Below are 18,553 nucleotides of genomic sequence, written 5' to 3'. Positions count from 1 at the left end.
CTCAATGGGGTAACACTGATAAATCTTCCCCCTCAATGAGGTAACACTGATAAATCTTCCCCCTCAATGGGGTAACACTGATAAATCTTCCCCCCATTGGTGTAACACTGATAAATAATCCCCTTCAATGCTGCAACGATGGTAGTCCTTCCCCCTCGATGGTGCAACAATGATAGCATGCCCCACTCCCCCGTGGTGTTGATGGTGAATCCGTTGCTGTGGAAACAGGACATGGCAGTGTGTGAGCTAGGCCAGGGTACTGACTGAGAGGCGTTTCTCTGCGTCCACTTCGATCATGCCCCGTAGTAAGTTCTGGCAGTCGGGAGGAATAAAGTGCGGCATATGGAAGACCCCTCGTTTCACCTTCTCTAACAACTGTCGGAGGTTGTCATCGTCGAACGGCAAAGCTCCCTGGGAAAGAAAACAGGGCAACGATCGCAGTAACCACCTTCACATCCCACACAACCCCCTGTCCATCTCTCTGATGAGAGTCTTTGGAATTCTCTGCCCCAGAGAAGAGCTGTGTGTGCTCCAACAGGGAGACACTGAAAGCTCGGATCGATACACGTATGGTAACTCTCAGGAAATCGTAAGGATATGGAGAGAGTCCGAGACCAGAATGGGATGAGTGCACGGTTTGGGGGTTGGTGGCGGGGGGGGCGGGGGGGTGTTGTTGAGGGGATGAGGGTGGGCGAGGAGGCAGTGGTGTTAGCTGACCACAATTTGGTGAGTTAGGATGGCAGCAGCAGAGCAAATGGTTGACCCCTGGCTGACAAAGGGTTGGATGCTGGGGAAGTGGCCGGGAGATAAACGGGCTGGCCTTGAGGGGTCGAGACCGCGGGACAAGGTTTTCAACAACAAATGGAGATGGGTGAGTGGAAGCAGGCTGCCCTGGAGGGAGGGAGCAGCCGGGGGAGGGGTCAGGCGGTCAGTGAGGGACAAACGGGAAACTCAGAGTAACACAACCTGAGGTAAAAACTTCAAGGGAGGGGCTGTGGAGGGCTTCAATTCTTCATGGCTGGGTGGGGGGCAGACAGTGCCAAAAGCTGAGGAACAAAGCACTCAACATGCAGATGAGATTGAGAAAAATGACAATCGTCTTGTCCAGTTTACATTTCTAAGGGAAGAGCCAAAAATCAAGAAGCTTGAACCCAAAGACTTAAGGATTTGGCTTTTATTCTCCGTCTGTGCTGAATGTAACATATTGCTATTGACCATCCGTTTATGACCTCAGGGTCAAGTAATTAATAATGTCTAAAGAATAGTTTCAGCAACATTCCTCAGTAAAGGCAGCTCTATCATACAGCTCCTTTACCCAGGCCTACCTTGAGGCCGCCAATCCAGGGCCCCCAGGCACAGCCAACAGCAGAACCAGCAGCATTCTCAGAGTCAGGGCACGGGGGACGTTGGGGCCCTATCCTCTGACGGGACAAAGTCATCTCCTTCATGATGTGGACTTGTGTTTTCATTAAGGGGACTGGAGGAAGGCAACAGGAAATCGCAGTCTTCTCCAGCTCTTTGCAGAATGAAATCATTGGGGGTACTGGGTGGGGGTTTGCTCCTCCAAGGAACGAACAGCACAGGACCTTTAGAAGTGGAAGCATCAGCTGACGGGTTGAACAGGCGCAGTTCACCCTCTTGGTGCCAGTGCTGTTCCCTCAGAATCCCTCAAACTTTACCACGGGCGGCTTAATGTCCGCCTGGCCTGTTTGGAGGGGAATTACCTTTGGGCATTGTGGCTTGCCACAGTCAAGTGACCTCGGAGGCGATCTTTGGTCATGCCAAGGGTCGAGGTGGAAGGCATTCTGCACACCAGAACCAGCAGCTCACAGTACAATGGCCCAAGGTTTCTATCCCACAAGGGGAGGCCATGGCCTAACAGTGTTATCGCTGGACTCTTAATCCAGAGACTCCAGGTAATGCTCTGGGGTCCCAGGTTCAAATCCTACCACATCAGACAATGGAGTTTGGGTTTTTTTAAAAACATCTGGAATTATGATGTCTGATGATAACCATTGCCAATTATCAGGATAAACAGGCTCACTAGGAAATCTGCCATCCTAACTGGGTCTGGCCTACATGTGACTCCAGACTCCATGCAATCTGGTTGAATCATAACTGCCCTCTGGGCTATTAGGGATGCGAAAATTAATGCATATCCAGCAACATCTTCATCCCGTTAATGAACTTTTGAAAAAAAATTCTCAATTTAGTCGGCCAACGGTGGGGGGGGCGGGGGGGGGAGGTGGAATTGAAGCTAAAGGCCCGGACTCCTGGCTGACTGATTGGGGACTAGGGAGCAGGCCATAGTTCCTTACCACCAAAAGTGCAAACAGTATCACGCCGCAGCTCCACACATCTGCCCGACGGCCATCGTACTTCTCCCCCTGTGGACAGGAAACACCGTGAGAGGTCTACCTTGTGTTCTGGCAGCACGGCCACAAGGCCAGGATGCCATTTTACTGAGTCACCACCTCCATGTTTACCATAAAGCCACCCAGTCCATGAACCCTCACCAAGCTACCCCACTCTAAACTGTTCCCCCCAACCCCCCACATCCCGCCATGAATTCTGATCCTTTATGCTCGAGCCCAAGTGGTGGAGGAGGGTTCAATCCCCGACCTGGTCTCCAACAGTGTGCAGCCACCCTAGTTGAACAGCTTGAGTTCATGCTTATTAGAGTTCAAAAGAATGAGGGCTGATTTTATTGAAGCAAATGTTTCCAGGGGGTGGGGGGAAGGGTCTTGACAGGGTAGATGCTGAGGAGATATTTCCCCAATGGATGGCTCACCGCGAGGTCAATTAAGGACCGGAAATAAATACAGGGACTCGTACCTCATCCCGCAAAACAGCAAAAACTGTTAAAAAGGCAGTCTGCAGGAATGACACTTGAGGGGACTGATTTGTGCAAAACACCAATAAACAAGGCTGGTAACTGAACACATTCACAAGAGAAGGATCTAATCTAAGAACAGGACTTACCCTGATGACTTCTGGACAGGCGTAATGCGGAGAACTGCATCCAAAAAACAGAAAATACGTAAGAGAATTGTTAGATACATAGCAACAGAGGCCTGTGTTTTCTGCGCTCCCATCCAACCCTGGGCCCTCAGGATTTACAATCCTGAAAATGTCTTAGGAGCCTTTGGTGTTGTGTTTGACGTTGAGCTGGCCTCCACACACCGTGAACCTTTCCATCCCCGAGAATTGCTCCAGCTACAAGAACTTCGGCGAGGTGCCAAGTGGGAATACCGTGTCCTGTTCTACTCTCCTTATCAAAGGAGCGCCCCTCAAAAGCAGTGCGGAGAAGGCCCACCCGGGCTAATTCCTGGGATATGAATGGGAATGTGCCGATAACGCCAACCAGTTTACCCCTCACAAACACCAACTGGTGGGGAGAAGTCAAGTCACTAGAACCCAAACTCATTGGACGAGGGGTCGGTCTGAGGAAGGGTCACTGGACCTGAAACGTTAACTCTGATTTTATTTTCTTCACAGATGCCGCCAGACCTGCTGAGCTTGTCCAGCAGCTTCTGTTTTTTGTTCCAAGCTCATTGGAGTTTGGAAGAGCGTGAGGTGATCTGATTGAAACAAATAAGATTCTGGGGGGAGTTGGTGGGTGTTGACAGGGTAGTTGTCAAGGTTATGTTTCCCTTTTAGGGGAAATCTCGTCCTGGAGGAGCAGTTTCAAAACAAGAAGGAATTTCTTCTCTCGCCGGGCTCTGAATGCTTGGAACTCTGTCCCTCCAAAGTAACAGAGCAGATTATTTAAGGCGGAGGGGATTTGGATTGCTGAAGGAGTCATGGATTTGGACGGGGAGTTGGAGGGGCCATCAAAGTGGACTTGAGACCACAATCATGTTGAGCCTTGATCTTACTGAATGGCCGGTCAGAAACGAGGGGCCAAATGGCCTACTCCTGGCTTTATTTCTCGTGCTTTTATCGACATCCAGCACCTTTCAACATAAGAAATAAATCCCAAGGTGCTTCACCACACTGAGTGACACTCTTAGCTCAGAGTCTGCAGTTCAATGCTGTAGTCATGGTATCAGGGTCAGTTGGGTGGATCTCATAAAATATGAGTTCCTGATAGGGGCTGTTAATCTGATCCAATCAGGGAGCCCTGGCTGAAGAACAGGAGGTTCAGAGAGTCTCCTCACTGTAGGGGGCTGGTCAGAGCCTGTGTACTGTGCACACGTCAATAAAGTGCATCTTGATGACAGGATAGCAGCCGGGGTGCAGCTATGTCGAATACCCACTCCACAGACCGGAGCGGAGCGCTGTCGTCCATTCTGCTGCCTGTCTGTCTGTGGCACGCTTTCAGAGATGAGCAGAGGAACTTTTTCCATGTAGGAATATCAAATAGACCAGACTGATGATCTTCCTTTGCTGTTTATGGGGATGGGGTGGGGGGGGGGGGGGTGGGCATGCCATGTCAACTACCAGCCATTGTGCTTCCTACATGAAGAGGGTGACAACACTTTGGTGGTGAGGTGGGGGGGGAGCGAACACGTCATTTTGTTAAAAGTGTTTTGGGACATTGTTGGGCGGGGTGGAGAAAGACACTATACAAATGCAAGTCTTTGTTGTTCGTGCTTTGGGCACTGACAGCTTGCAGACAAGGGTGTTATCCTCAGAACAAAAACAGGAAGTTGCTGGAAAAGCTCAGTGGGTCTGGCAGCGTCTGTGAAGGAAAAAACAGAGTTAGCGTTTCAGGTCCGGTGACTCTACCTCAGAGGAAGTTCTGAGGAAGGGTCACCGGACCCGAAACGTTAACTCTGATTTCATTTCACAGATGCTGCCAGACCCGCTGAGCTTTTCCAGCAGCTTCTGCTTCTTGTTGCTGATTTACAGCGTCCGCAGTTCTTTCGGATTTTAGTCTGGAGTTATCCTTGGAGATTACCTCTGAGCTCCGGTGCAGCAGGGTCAAAGGAGTTCCAGGCGATGGAGGGTCACCTGGGGGAGATATCAGGGTTCAAACCCTCCCTGGAAATCTCAATCCCAGATAGAGCCCCCGCTGAACACAGGAGGAAAAGCTCCAACCACCAGTGTGCAGCCAATTGAGCAGACATTCACAGGTGAAAGGAATGGGAGGCGCAGCGTTTATACAGGCCATCCCAAACAACAGCATTAAGCAGCAAAGGAGATCCGCACCCCCCTTCAACCCTCAAACAGGTCGTCACAGCAACCGATCAGCGCACAGCAAGATCCTGCAAGCAGCACGGCGCCAGCAGACTGTGCTGGCCAGTGTCAGTTGTGGGCTAAACACATTGGCCTGAGTGCGCGGCAGCGGAGGTGGGGGACACGGAACGCGAAGCGTGTTGAGGGACGGGCCGCCTTACCCGCAGCTGGTCTCCAGGAGGCTGTCGCCGACCTGCAGGGAAGCCATTCCGAAATCCGCTATGCGAATGTTGTTCTTCTCGTCCAGGAGTAAGTTCTCTGGCTTCAGGTCTCTGTGGCTGCAGGGCAGTGGGGGAAGCGGAAAAGTTAAAATCTATCGATCACCGGGGCCCCGTGGGTGACCAGATATCGGGCCTTGCCGCCATCACACTGCAGCATTGGAGAGGCCTCTCTCTGGAGCACCGTTTGTAGGAAAGATAATTATTAAATTAGAGAGGGTTCAGAAAAGATTTACCAGGATGTTGCCAGGACATAGAGGTTTATAAAATCACAAGGGGAATGGATGAGGTAAATGGCAAAGGGCTTTTCCACAGTGTGGGCGAGTCCAAAACTTGGGAGGGGGGAGTATATTTTTAAAGTGAGAGGAGAAAGATTTAAAAAGGACACGACAGACGACTTTTTTCACACAAAGGGTGGCTTGTATGTGGGATGAGCTGCCAGAGGAGGCAGTAGCTGCAGGTGTAATGACAATATTTAAAAGACATTTGAACAGGCAAATGTTTGAATAGGAAAGGTTTGGAGGAATACCAGCTGAATGCAAGCAAGTTCGACTGGTTTAGTTTGCGATTAGAATTTCGTTAGAATACAGCGCGGAAGCAGGCCATTCAGCCCATCGAGTCTGTACCAACCCTCCTAGGAGCATACTACTCAGACCCTCCCTGCTACCCTGTCCCTGGAACCCCTGTATTTCCCATGGCTAACCTACCTAGCCTGCACAACCTAATTCCCTCCTGAATGACAGCAAATTGTATCTCAGCAGTGCGTACACCATCATGAAACATCCCAAGGTCCTTCACAGGACTGACTCGAAAACAAAGTCTTACATGAAGTTACATTAGGTCTGACAGAGGTTTGGCCCAAGAGGTTAATTTTAAATAGTGTCTTAAAGGAGGAAAGAGAGGTAAAGAGGCAGAGAAGTGTGCGTGTGTAAGTTTGTCTGTGTCAGTGTGCGTGTGTGAGTGAGCACGAGTGAATGCATGTGGTCTGAGTGAATGTGTGTGTGAGTGTGTGTGTGTGTGAATGAGTACGTGTGTCTGTGAGTGTGTGCTTGTGTTTGTGTCTGCATGTGAGAGAGTGTAAGTGAGCACACTTGTGTGTGTACATATGTGTCTGTGTTATGCATGCCTGAATGTGTGCAAGTTGAACCGAAGGGTCAGTTGCCATGCTGTACAGCTGTATGAGTGTGTGTGTGCGCGTGTGTGTGTGTATCTAAGTGAGCGAGTGAGATGGCGTGCAGGGCGGATAGCCTCAAGTTTATGGAGACTGTAAAGTTGGTGATCAGCTAGGAGGGCATTGGAATAAACTGAACAAACTCAGCAAGTGTGGCATCATCTGTTGAGACAGAAACAATCGAAACCAGACTGGAAACGTTAATTCTGTTTCTCTACCCGTAGATACTGCCAGACCTGCTGGGTTTCGCCAGCATTCACTGTGTTTGTTTCAGATTTCTAGCATCAGCACGATTCTGCCCACAACAACACCTCGACTTCCTCAGGAGGCTAAGCAAATTCAGCATGTCCATAAAGACGCTTACAAATTTCTAGCGATGCACCGTAGAAAGTATCATATTTGGACACATCGCACCGTGATATGGCAACTGCTGTGCCGAAGACTACAAGAAACTACAGAGAGTTGTGAACGCGGCCCAGTCCAGCACACAAACCAGACTCCCATCCATTGACCCCATCTACACTTCCCACCACCTCAGGAAAGCAGCCAACATCATCTAAGACCCCTCCCTTCCCAGGTATACTCTCTTTCACCCTCTTCTGTCAGGCAGGAGATATAAAAGTTTGAATACATGTACGAACAGATTCAAGAACAGCTTCTTCACCGCTATTATCAGACTATTGAATGGACCTTTTTAATGTTAATGTTGATCTCCCTCTGCACCTTCTCAGGCAGCTGTAACACTGTATCATGTACTCTGTTCTGTTACTCTGATGCATTTATACAGTACTGTCTGCCTGTACCTCAGTACAGGTGTCAACAATAAACCAAATCAAATCATTTGAATGGTTGAGTGGAGAGGTAACTAAGAACTGAAGGAAGTTATCAGGAGCAGATAGACACTCGGGCCAGCCTCACAGCAGTACCTTTCAGATCACAACAACACAGTGTGTTAAAAATAACTCAACCTCATCTCCCCTCTGGTCCTTTCGCCAATTATTTCAGACCTGTTTTCTATGGTTACTCCACCTGCTGCCTGTGGAAACACACCCTCCCTCTCTCCCCATCCTTGATTGTAATTCTGAACGCCTCTAATCAAACTGCGGGCAGCACACTCAGGGTTAGCCCTGGGTTGCTGTTGTTTCTACGCTGGTTTGATTGCATGGCACGAGTAGTGAATTCAAACAGATTGTGGGGCTCCAAGTCTCCGACCTGCGCAAGTCCTCAATTGAAATACAGCTCCATCCATCACCCAGCCCCGCACTGACACTCCTGTCCCATCAGAAATGTGATTACACTGTTCCTGCAACGTAATTACTCCCGGGATCAGTGGCTGTGACTAGAATGAAGGATTGTTCCAGAGCTGCTGTTTAACAGCCATGTCCATTACGGCTGTTCACTGCTATTGAGAAGCCTCAGGATATTGGGAGATTCCTGTTACTCCCAGCCTGTGGGCAGCAAAACTCATGGAATTGTCACAGTCCAGCAGGAGGCCATTCAGCCTGCTGTTCCCATGCCAGGTCTCTGCAAGCTCAGTCCCACTCCAGTACCCTTTTCCCCGTAGCCCTGCACCTCTTTACTCTGCACATAATTATCCAATTCTTTTACTAAAGTCACCATTGAATCTGCCTTCACTGCTCTCCAGGGCATTCCAGATCCACGCCAGTCAAAAAAGTGAGGCAATTTCTCACTTTCGCTTAGACTCTTTCAGGCACCACGCCAACAAACCCCTGTTCTCAACCCTGCTCCTATCTCTCCAGCAAAGACCCCTCTCGGTATCTATCTTGTCCATCTCCTCTCCAACTTCTTTCACAGGGTCCCCACAGTGTGGAAGCATTGAATCCACACTGGCCCTCTGAAAAGCATTCCCTGCTCCTCACCAATTCCCAGTTACCTTGCACTTCCCATGGCTAATTCACCTAGCCTGCACGTCCCTTAAGGGAATTTCGCATGGCCAATCCACTTAACCTGCACATCTTTGGAATGCGGGAGGAAATTCATGCAAGACACAGGGAGAATGTGCAAACTCGACACAGACAGTCGCCCGAGGGTGGAATCATCCAGGTCCCTGGCACTAAACACCAAGCCACCGTGTTGCTTCTTCCAAAGGGCACCTAGGGAAGCATTCCCTGCATCTCCTCATGTCCCAGTAATGCAAGTTCCTCATCCCTAGAAGCATGCTAATCAATATTTTCTATGTCCTTTCTAAATGTCAGGAATCCAAAATTGGGCACCATACTCTACAGCATTTCAGAAGGAAGCCTTCCTGTGGTGGTAGTATCAATGGGTTAATAATCCAAATTCCAGGATAACATTCTGGAGGCACTGGTTCAAATCCCACCATGGGCAGCTGCTGAAATTTGAAGACAATATAAAATCAGGAATTTCTTTTTGTTTAAAAGACTAGCCATTAGCATCCATACTTTTTACAAGCCCATCTAGTTCACTATGGCCCTTTACAGTAGGAAATCTGCCAACCTTACCTGGTCTGGTCTCCATGTGACTCCAGAGCAAAGCAATGTAGGCGACTCTCAGCTGCCCTCTGGGCAATAAACGCTGGCCTGGCTAGTGATAAGAACTTAAGAAAACAAGTCTTGGAGTCATACAGACCCTTCAGTCCAACCAGTCCATGCTGACCATAATCCCAAACTAAACCAGTCCCACCTGCCTGCTTTTGGCCCATACCTCCCCAAACATTTCTTATTCACGTATTTATCCAAATGTCTTTTAAACATTGTAACTGTACCCACGTCCACCACTTCTTCTGTCAGTTCATTCCACACATGAGCCACTCTGTGTAAAAAAACTGCCCCTCACATCTTTTTAAAAATATTTCTCCTCTCACCTTCAAAATATGGCCCCTAGTCTTGAAATGCCCCACCCTGGAGAATGACAGCTGCCATTCACTGTATCTACACACCTCATGATTTTATAAATTTCTGTAAGATCACCCCTCAACTTACTACCTTTCAGTGTAAAAAACCCCTTATAATTCAAATGCTCCATTCCTGGCAACATTCCGGTAAATTTCTTCAAAAACATTCCCAGCTTAATAATATCCTTCCCTATGACAGGGCAACCTGAGCTGGTCACAGCTTTCCAGAAGAGGCCTCACCAATGTCCTGTACAACCTCAACATGACGTCCAAACTCCTATACTCATAAGGTCTACAGTATGTGTGAATGCCCCGAGGGAAAACTGTGTTGTATAATAAATGCGACCTTGACCACAGATGTATAACTGATGTCTCACTCAATGTTTGTGGTCAGGGGCTGAGTAACAATTTAACAGCCTTGAACCAGTGCCTTCAGGAGAGATGGGGAGAAGGACCCTAGGGCCCAGCCAGAGTCAGACCCTCACAGGGAGAAAAATTGCAGGGGGGCAGCTTTCCAATGATAGAAATGGCTCCTTACCATATCGAATGACTGTGACAGAAATCCAGTGCGGATAGAATTTGTCGGAAGAATTTGCGAGCTTCTTTTGGTGTCAATCTCCCCTTCTTGACAAGGTAATCAAACAGTTCCCCTCCGGACACATGTTCTAACACTAAGTACCTGAAAGTAGGAAGGAAAATTCAATGAAACTGAAAACAGGGCTCGACACCTTGCAAAGATAGTCACCTCAAATGCTTTTTACTAACTAAGGATTGAACTCCAGATCGACTCCTAGCACCAGTGGCCCTTAAACGAGAGATCCTTCATTTAGGACCCACATTTAGCACCCTCTGTGTCAGTGGCCCTTAGCAATATACTCAAAGGCCTCTCTCAAGGTTCCTGTATCAGTGAGTCTTAGTATTTAAACACACTAGGCCTCTGGCTCCATTGCTCCTACAGCTGTTAGCAACACACTGTGGAGGCCTATCTCTCCATGTCCTGGTAATGACGGCCCTTAGCGACGATAGCATTGACAAGCCTGTCACCAGGCCCCTGCACCAAAGGGGGAAGAAAAGAGGAAAAAAAAAATTTGGAAGTGAAGGTGCCAATCTGAATTCTTTTACTGGTTTCTCCTGGAAAATTATGCAAATCCATTCTTGTCCGTGACACCACCCACGCCCTCCACCTCCTCCAGGACTTCCAATTCCCTGGCCCCCAACACCTCATATTCACCATGGACGTCCAGTCCCTGTACACCTGCATTCCGCATGGAGATGGCCTCAAGGCCCTCCGCTTCTTCCTGTCCCGCAGGCCCGACCAGGCCCCCTCCACCGACACTCTCATCCGCCTAGCGGAACTCGTCCTCACACTCAACAACTTCTCTTTTGACTCCTCCCACTTCCTACAGACTAAGGGGGTGGCCATGGGCACCCGCATGGGCCCCAGCTATGCCTGCCTCTTTGTAGGTTACGTGGAACAGTCCATCTTCCGCACCTACACAGGCCCCAAACCCCACCTCTTCCTCCGGTACATTGATGACTGTATCGGCGCCGCCTCTTGCTCCCCAGAGGAGCTCGAACAGTTCATCCACTTCACCAACACCTTCCACCCCAACCTTCAGTTCACCTGGGCCATCTCCAGCACATCCCTCACCTTCCTGGACCTCTCAGTCTCCATCTCAGGCAACCAGCTTGTAACTGATGTCCATTTCAAGCCCACCGACTCCCACAGCTACCTAGAATACACCTCCTCCCACCCACCCTCCTGCAAAAATTCCATCCCCTATTCCCAATTCCTCCGCCTCCGCCGCATCTGCTCCCACGATAAGACATTCCACTCCCGCACATCCCAGATGTCCAAGTTCTTTAAGGACCGCAACTTCCCCCCCACGGTGATTGAGAACGCCCTTGACCGCGTCTCCCGCATTTCCCGCGACACATCCCTCACACCCCGCCCCCGCCACAACCGCCCCAAGAGGATCCCCCTCGTTCTCACACACCACCCTACCAACCTCCGGATACAACGCATTATCCTCCGACATTTCCGCCATTTACAATCCGACCCCACCACCCAAGACATTTTTCCATCCCCACCCCTGTCTGCTTTTCGGAGAGACCACTCTCTCCGTGACTCCCTTGTTCGCTCCACACTGCCCTCCAACCCCACCACACCCGGCACCTTCCCCTGCAACCGCAGGAAATGCTACACTTGTCCCCACACCTCCTCCCTCACCCCCATCCCAGGCCCCAAGATGACATTCCACATTAAGCAGAGGTTCACCTGCACATCTGCCAATGTGGTATACTGCATCCACTGTACCCGGTGCGGCTTCCTCTACATTGGGGAAACCAAGCGGAGGCTTGGGGACCGCTTTGCAGAACACCTCCGCTCAGTTCGCAACAAACAACTGCACCTCCCAGTCGCAAACCATTTCCACTCCCCCTCCCATTCTCTTGATGACATGTCCATCATGGGCCTCCTGCACTGCCACAATGATGCCACCCGAAGGTTGCAGGAACAGCAACTCATATTCCGCCTGGGAACCCTGCAGCCATATGGTATCAATGTGGACTTCACCAGTTTCAAAATCTCCCCTTCCCCCACTGCATCCCTAAACCAGCCCAGTTCATCCCCTCCCCCCACTGCACCACACAACCAGCCCAGCTCTTCCCCCCCACCCACTGCATCCCAAAACCAGTCCAACCTGTCTCTGCCTCCCTAACCGGTTCTTCCTCTCACCCATCCCTTCCTCCCACCCCAAGCCGCACCCCCAGCTACCTACTAACCTCATCCCACCTCCTTGACCTGTCCGTCTTCCCTGGACTGACCTATCCCCTCCCTACCTCCCCACCCACACCTTCTCCACCTATCTTCTTTACTCTCCATCTTCGGTCCGCCTCCCCCTCTCTCCCTATTTATTCCAGTTCCCTCCCCCCATCCCCCTCTCTGATGAAGGGTCTAGGCCCGAAACGTCAGCTTTTGTGCTCCTGAGATGCTGCTTGGCCTGCTGTGTTCATCCAGCCTCACATTTTATTATCTTGGAATCTCCAGCATCTGCAGTTCCCATTATCTCTGATCTCTCTCTCTCCATTCTTTCTTTTCCTTTGAACTGCCCTCTCTTAACGGTGCTGGTTTTTGCTAAGGGGCTACAGCCGTGGTGTCAATCTGCCACCCAGTCAATTGGGCATCCTCTGCAAATGAGCCCATGTGACCACAGAGGGGAGCATAGCTTAAGCCTGAGCTTTCACCTCCATTGAATTTTCACTTCTGACCTCAGAGTCATTGTCTGTAGCTTCTTGACATTCCTCTGAGTTGAAGCCAGTCATACCAAGGATGTGCTGAGACACATGAGGATATCTGGACAGGCCGTTGCGGTACACAGCAGTGAATAGCCAGTGACCCTTAACAGAAGAGGCCATTGCTTTCAGGAGTGTGGCAGCTAGTTCCAATTTCGGATGAACTTTTTGCAGAACTGCAGTCTAACAATCTGAAGGGACAACATTCATGTTTCAGGTGATTTATATTTCTACTGGGAACATTAACTTGCTGCGAAAAGTTCATCCGAAATTGGAAACTTAACGCAATGAACCTTTTTAGTTTCATATCAAGTCCACCAGCACACAATCCATGCCTTTGATCCTGCAAGAGTGGCAGGGAAGGAATGAGAGAGAGAGAAAGAAAGGCATAAGTGAGAGAGACAAGAAATGGAAACCAGAGAGAAAGAAAGGCGTAAGAGAGAGAGAAGAGAGAATGGAAGACAAAGAGAAGGTTAAGGAAAGATATAGGGAGGTATGGGGGGGTGGAGAGAGAGATAGAGAGGAGAGAGTGTGGGATAAAAGGAATGGACAGAGAGAGGGAGGGCTGCTCGAGGGTCACAAGGAGGGAACATATCAGAGGAAGGGTTGGATAAAGAAAAGGAGGGAAGTACAGAGGAGAAGGGTGGGATAGACGGAGGCAGAGAAGGACAATGGGAAGAAAGAAAGGATAATGGAAAAAAGGAAGAAGGTAGCAGGAAGAAAATTCCCTCTTAAAAGTTAAGAGCTGATAATTTGATATAGATGAATCAACTCCAAACACAAAATCCTGATAGAGACAAACAGAACACGAGGCAGGAAATCATACAGAGTCCCAAGAACATTCAACGTTACTGTCAATAAAAGTTAAATGCTTTAATTAAACTGGAAGAGGTGAGGTTGAAGCAGTTTTACAGGCTCTCTCATTGACCTCGTATTTAAATGCAGCCTGGGCTATTTGGATGGAATTTCAGCTCCCCTGACTCACAGTGGATTGGGTTTGGGGGCAATTTCAATTGAATACTTACTGCACAATGGACTAGCATAGAGGAATATTTTGTGTCAAACTCTCCTGTACCTGCCAACTGAAGAGACAGAAATCCAACTGTATTCAGCTAATGCTTTCCACAACCTCAGGGCATGAGAGGCAGTCAAGTGCTCTGGAAGTGGGACAGACTCTGATAGGTCAAGCAGGACACATTACCGCAAATCTGTACACAGCAAGCTCTCACAAACCTTAGTGGTAATAATTTGTCCTGAATGAGAGTGACTGAGGGACTCATAGTGCCCACAGCACCAGGCTGAACATCTCCTCCCCATTCTCCATAAGTCCAAGCAGTAAGTGAGGGATGGTAGTGCAGTGGCAAGGTTCACTGGCCTTATAACCAAGCTGGAGAGGGTGATAGCCTAGTGGTATTATCTCTGGACTGTTAATCCAGAGACCCAAATCATGTTCTGGGCGCCTGGGTTTGAATTATGGCAAATGGTGGAATTTGAATTCAATTTTTTTTAAAAATCTGGAATTAAGAATCTGATGATGACCTTGAATCCATTATTGATTCTTGGGAAAAATCTATCTCGTGCATGAAATGTTCTTGAGGGAGAAGGAGTGCCATCCTTACCTGGTCTGGCCTACATATGACTCCAGACCCACACCAATGTGGTTGACTCTTACCTCTGGGTAATAAATGCTGGCCTAACTGGTGATGCCCACATCCCATGACGAGATAATAAAAAAAACTTTGGCTCACGTTCCAGGTATTTGAGTTTGAATCGTACCAGGATGACTAGGGCATTTATACTGACCCAGAAGAACATGTTAAAAACTAGGAAATGAGACATACTGGTCAGTTCTGCCTTATGCACTTAAAAAATGGAGCTCCAGTATGTTCATTTGAAGTATCATCGAGTTTGTCCCTCAGAAATAAAATAATCTCTTCAATAATAATTAAAACTTCCAGATTGTTCTATCTGGTTCATGAGTGCCCTTCGGGGGAGGAAATCAAACACCCAAAACAGTGTACGAAAATGAACATATTTACAGGATCCTAAGGGCCTCAGTTTAATATCACACTGGAAGGCTGCACCTCTGACAGTGTTGCACACCCTCAGTGTCACAAACGTCTCCACAGTCGGCCTGGAACCCACAATCTCCTGACTCCAAGACATTGAGCATCTTGTACACCACTCCCTGGATTTAACACTGAGCGAAACCAACTTTATTCTCTGAACCGTTCGGAGGTACACTCTAATGTGCTCGGAGGGCGACCGAGCATGTGCACACCCCGTAAAACAAGCCAAAAATATAATACCTACAAATATTTCTTATTTTCGTATACATCATGGAGCTTCAGAACATGAGGGTGCTCGATCAGCTTCAGGATGGCAATCTCCCGCTCCACCTGTAGGGAGGAAAAGACCTGTTATACCCAATCCTAGCGGCAGGAGGCAGTGTCAGTGCCAGCTGTCAACAAAGAAATAGTCACAGGAAATGCCACTCAAGACTTCAGACCTGTTCCCCCTTCCACTACATCCGGGACAATTTATGGCTCAAATTCATCTGATCTTGAGATTGCACCCAGAGAACTGAGTGCAGTTTTCATCTCCATATTGAGGGAGGAATATTCTTCTTTTGGAGACAGAGTAAGGTGAAGATTCGCCAGATCGTTCCCGGGCAGTGTTCCCAGGGAATGATGGGGTGGTCTGATGACAAAAGGCTGAACAAATTGGGTTTATACTCTCAGGAATGTGAGAGCTGATCTCACTGAAACGTGGACACTTCCAGAGGGCTTCAACAGAACAGACAGAGAAACAAACACAGATAGCCACAAGACCATAAAAATGATATAGAGGAGGCCATTTGGCCCCTCTTGTCCGTGCCTATGCAAAGACAGCCAGATGCCCTTTCTAATCCCATCGTCCCGCACATGCCTCATAGCCCTGCAGCTTACAGCATGTATGGTGCAGATCCAGGTACTTCTTAAAAGAGTTTATGTCTCTGTCTCCACCACCAACTCAGGCAGCGAATTCCAAGCACCCACCACTCTCTGTGTAAAACAAGTTTTTCCTCAAATCCCCCTTAACTCTTCTGCCACTTAGCTTGAATCCGTGAGCCCTGAAAGGCTGTAGAAACTTAGCAAGTGTTCTGGAGAGGTCATACCAAACTTGAAACCTAACAGTGGTTACAGAGCTGCTGAGTTTCTCCAGCAATTTCTGGTTTTCTTTCAGAATTTCGAGCATCCATAGCCTTTATCTGAGTGCAGACGCAGAGATTGTTACCCCAGTTTGGGGAATCTACAGATGGGACACAATTCCCATGAGGGGAGATGATGGCACACTGGCTAGTTATCCAGACACTCAGGCTAATGTTGTGATCAGAGATAATGGGAACTGTAGATGCTGCAGAATCCGAGATAACAAAGTGTAGAGCTGGATGAACACAGCAGGCCAAGCAGCATCTCAGGAGCACAAAAGCTGACGTTTCAGGCCTAGACCCTTCATCAGAGAGGGGAATGGGGTGAGGGTTCTGAAATAAATAGGGAGAGAGGGGGAGGCAGACTGAAGATGGATAGAGGAGAAGATAGGTGGCGAGGAGAGTATAGGTGGGGAGGTAGGGAGGGGACAGGTCAAGGAGGCGGGATGAGGTTAGTAGGTAGGAAATGGAGGTGTGGCTTGAGGTGGGAGGAGGGGATAGGTGAGAGGAAGAACTGGTTAGGGAGGCAGGGACGAGCTGGGCTGGTTTTGGGATGCAGTGGGGGGAGGGGAGATTTTGAAGCTGGTGAAATCTTCGGTCTGCCTCCCCCTCTCTCCCTATTTATTTCAGAATCCTCTCCCCATCCCATTTTCTGATGAAGGGTCTAGGCCCGAAATGTCAGCTTTTGTGCTCCTAAGACGCTGCTTGGCCTGCTGTGTTCATCCAGCTTCACACTTTGTTAGCTCAGGCTCACGTTCTTGGGAATGTGGGTTCGAATCTCACCAGGACAGCTGGTAGAATTTAAAATCAATTGATAAAAAGTCAGGTTTGAAAGCTAAGGATGTTGTGGAGCTTGAAAGGGTTCAGAAGAGATTTACAAGGATGTTGCCAGGGTCACAGGGTTTGAGATTTCGGGAGAGGCAGAATAGGTCGTCCTCTTCTACCTCAGAGTGTTGGAGGATGAGAGGTGATCTTATAGAGGTTTATAACATCATGAGGGGCATGGATAGAACGAATAGCCAAGGTCTTTTCCCCAGAGCACAAGAGTTTAAAACTAGAGGGTGTAGGTTTAAGGTGAGGGGGGGGGAAAGATTTAAAAGGGACATAAGGGGCAACTTTTTCACACAGAGGGTGGTGCGTGTATGGAATGAGCTGCCAAAGGAAATGGTGGAAACTGGTACAATTACAACATTTAAAAGGCATCTGGATGGGTACACGAGCAGGAAGGTTTTAGAGAGATTTGGGCCAAATGCTGGCAAATGGGACCTGATTAATTCAGGATATCTGGTCGGCATGGACGAGTTGGACCGAAGGGTCTGCTTCTGTACTGTATATCGCTATGACTCTAATCCCAGTAACAGTGGCCATGAAACTACCACTGATTGTCATAAAAAAAAAATTTGGTTCACTGATGTCCTTTAGGGGAGGAAATCTGCCATCCTTACCTGGTCTGGACTACATGTGACTCCAGACCAATGGCAATGGGGCTGACCCAGAACTGCCCTCTGAAATGGCCTCACAAGTTCAGGGGGTGATTAGAGATGGGCAGCAGGTACTGGTCTTACTTATGATGCCTCACCCCATCAGTAAAAGCCACAGGGCAAACAGTTGATTATTTAGGACTGAGATAACAAAAAGAAATGTATTCACTCAGATCGTGGTGAATCTCTGGAATTCTCTATCGCAGAGGGCTGTAGATTCTCAGTCATTGAAGATGTTTACATTTGAGATCTAGAGACGTGTAGCTTCTCAGGAAGTCGAGGGTCACAGGGTAGGAAAGTGGAATTGAATATCAGCCATCACCATATATTGATGTCACGCGTACCGAAGTACAGTGAAAAGCTTTGCATATGAGCAGTATAGGCAGATCACAGCAAGCAAAGGATGGACATTTCAAAAAGACTAAGAGATATACAGGTTACACTGCAGGTTACATTATTTGAGGTTACAGTCCATTTAACGGTCTGATAATGGCTGGAAAGAAGCTGTTCCTCAACCTGCCTGTACCTGCGTCAGGCTTCCCTCCAGCATCCACATCCAGAAGATCATTGGACACCATTTCCGCCACCTCCAGCAAGACGCCATCACTGGACACATATTCCCCTCCCCTCCCTTATCCGCCTTCCGCAGGGACCAATCCCTCCAGGACAGCCCAGTCTACACTTCCTTTACACCCAACAATCCCCCTACAACACCACGGCACCTTCCCCTGTAACCAGCAAAGGTGCAACACCTGCCCATTTACCTCCTCCCTCCGCAGTATCTAAGGGCCCAAACATACCTTCCAGGTGAAGCAACACTTCACCTGCACTTCCCAGCATCTATTCTACTGCACTTGTTGCTCACAGTGTGGTCTCCTCTATACTGGGGAAACAAAGTGTAGACTGGTAACTGATTTGCAGAGCATCCACGTTCTGCTTGCAAAAAAGACCCGAACTACCTGTTGCCTGCTACTTTAACACGCCACCCTGTCCCCTGGCCAATATCTGTTTCTGGTTTGCTGCAGTGTCCAGCGAAGCCCAATGCAAGCTGGAGGAACAACACCATATTTTCAAAAGAGGGGTCTAGGCCCGAAAGCTGACGTTTCGGGTTGGGGCCCTTCTTCAGAAAGGCCCGAAACATCA

At 48.8% G+C, this 18,553-nt stretch overlaps 1 protein-coding gene across 5 annotated transcripts in view; it reads right to left on the bottom strand.

Annotated features, from left to right (window-relative positions):
• Window positions 1-18,553, bottom strand: part of LOC125447018 (serine/threonine-protein kinase BRSK2-like) — a 183,179-nt gene that overhangs the window by 45,041 nt on the left and 119,585 nt on the right. For 3 of the 5 annotated variants that reach the window (XM_059640766.1, XM_059640767.1, XM_059640770.1), the window contains exons 3-8: window positions 15,053-15,138; window positions 9,984-10,124; window positions 5,343-5,459; window positions 2,983-3,016; window positions 2,319-2,387; window positions 265-411 (exon numbers count right to left, since the gene is read on the bottom strand). In XM_059640766.1, coding sequence (XP_059496749.1) covers window positions 265-411; window positions 2,319-2,387; window positions 2,983-3,016; window positions 5,343-5,459; window positions 9,984-10,124; window positions 15,053-15,138 — 594 coding nt within the window. Of the gene's footprint in view, window positions 1-264; window positions 412-2,318; window positions 2,388-2,982; window positions 3,017-5,342; window positions 5,460-9,983; window positions 10,125-15,048; window positions 15,139-18,553 lie in introns of all 5 variants that reach the window. The other 2 variants (XM_059640769.1, XM_059640768.1) reach the window with 1 other exon arrangement.

This window comes from Stegostoma tigrinum, chromosome 38 (genome assembly GCF_030684315.1).
Source record: "Stegostoma tigrinum isolate sSteTig4 chromosome 38, sSteTig4.hap1, whole genome shotgun sequence".
NCBI classification, from domain to species: Eukaryota; Metazoa; Chordata; class Chondrichthyes; order Orectolobiformes; family Stegostomatidae; genus Stegostoma; species Stegostoma tigrinum.
The sequence above is the reverse complement of the archived record's forward strand: the minus strand, read 5'-3'. Positions and strand labels throughout refer to the sequence as shown.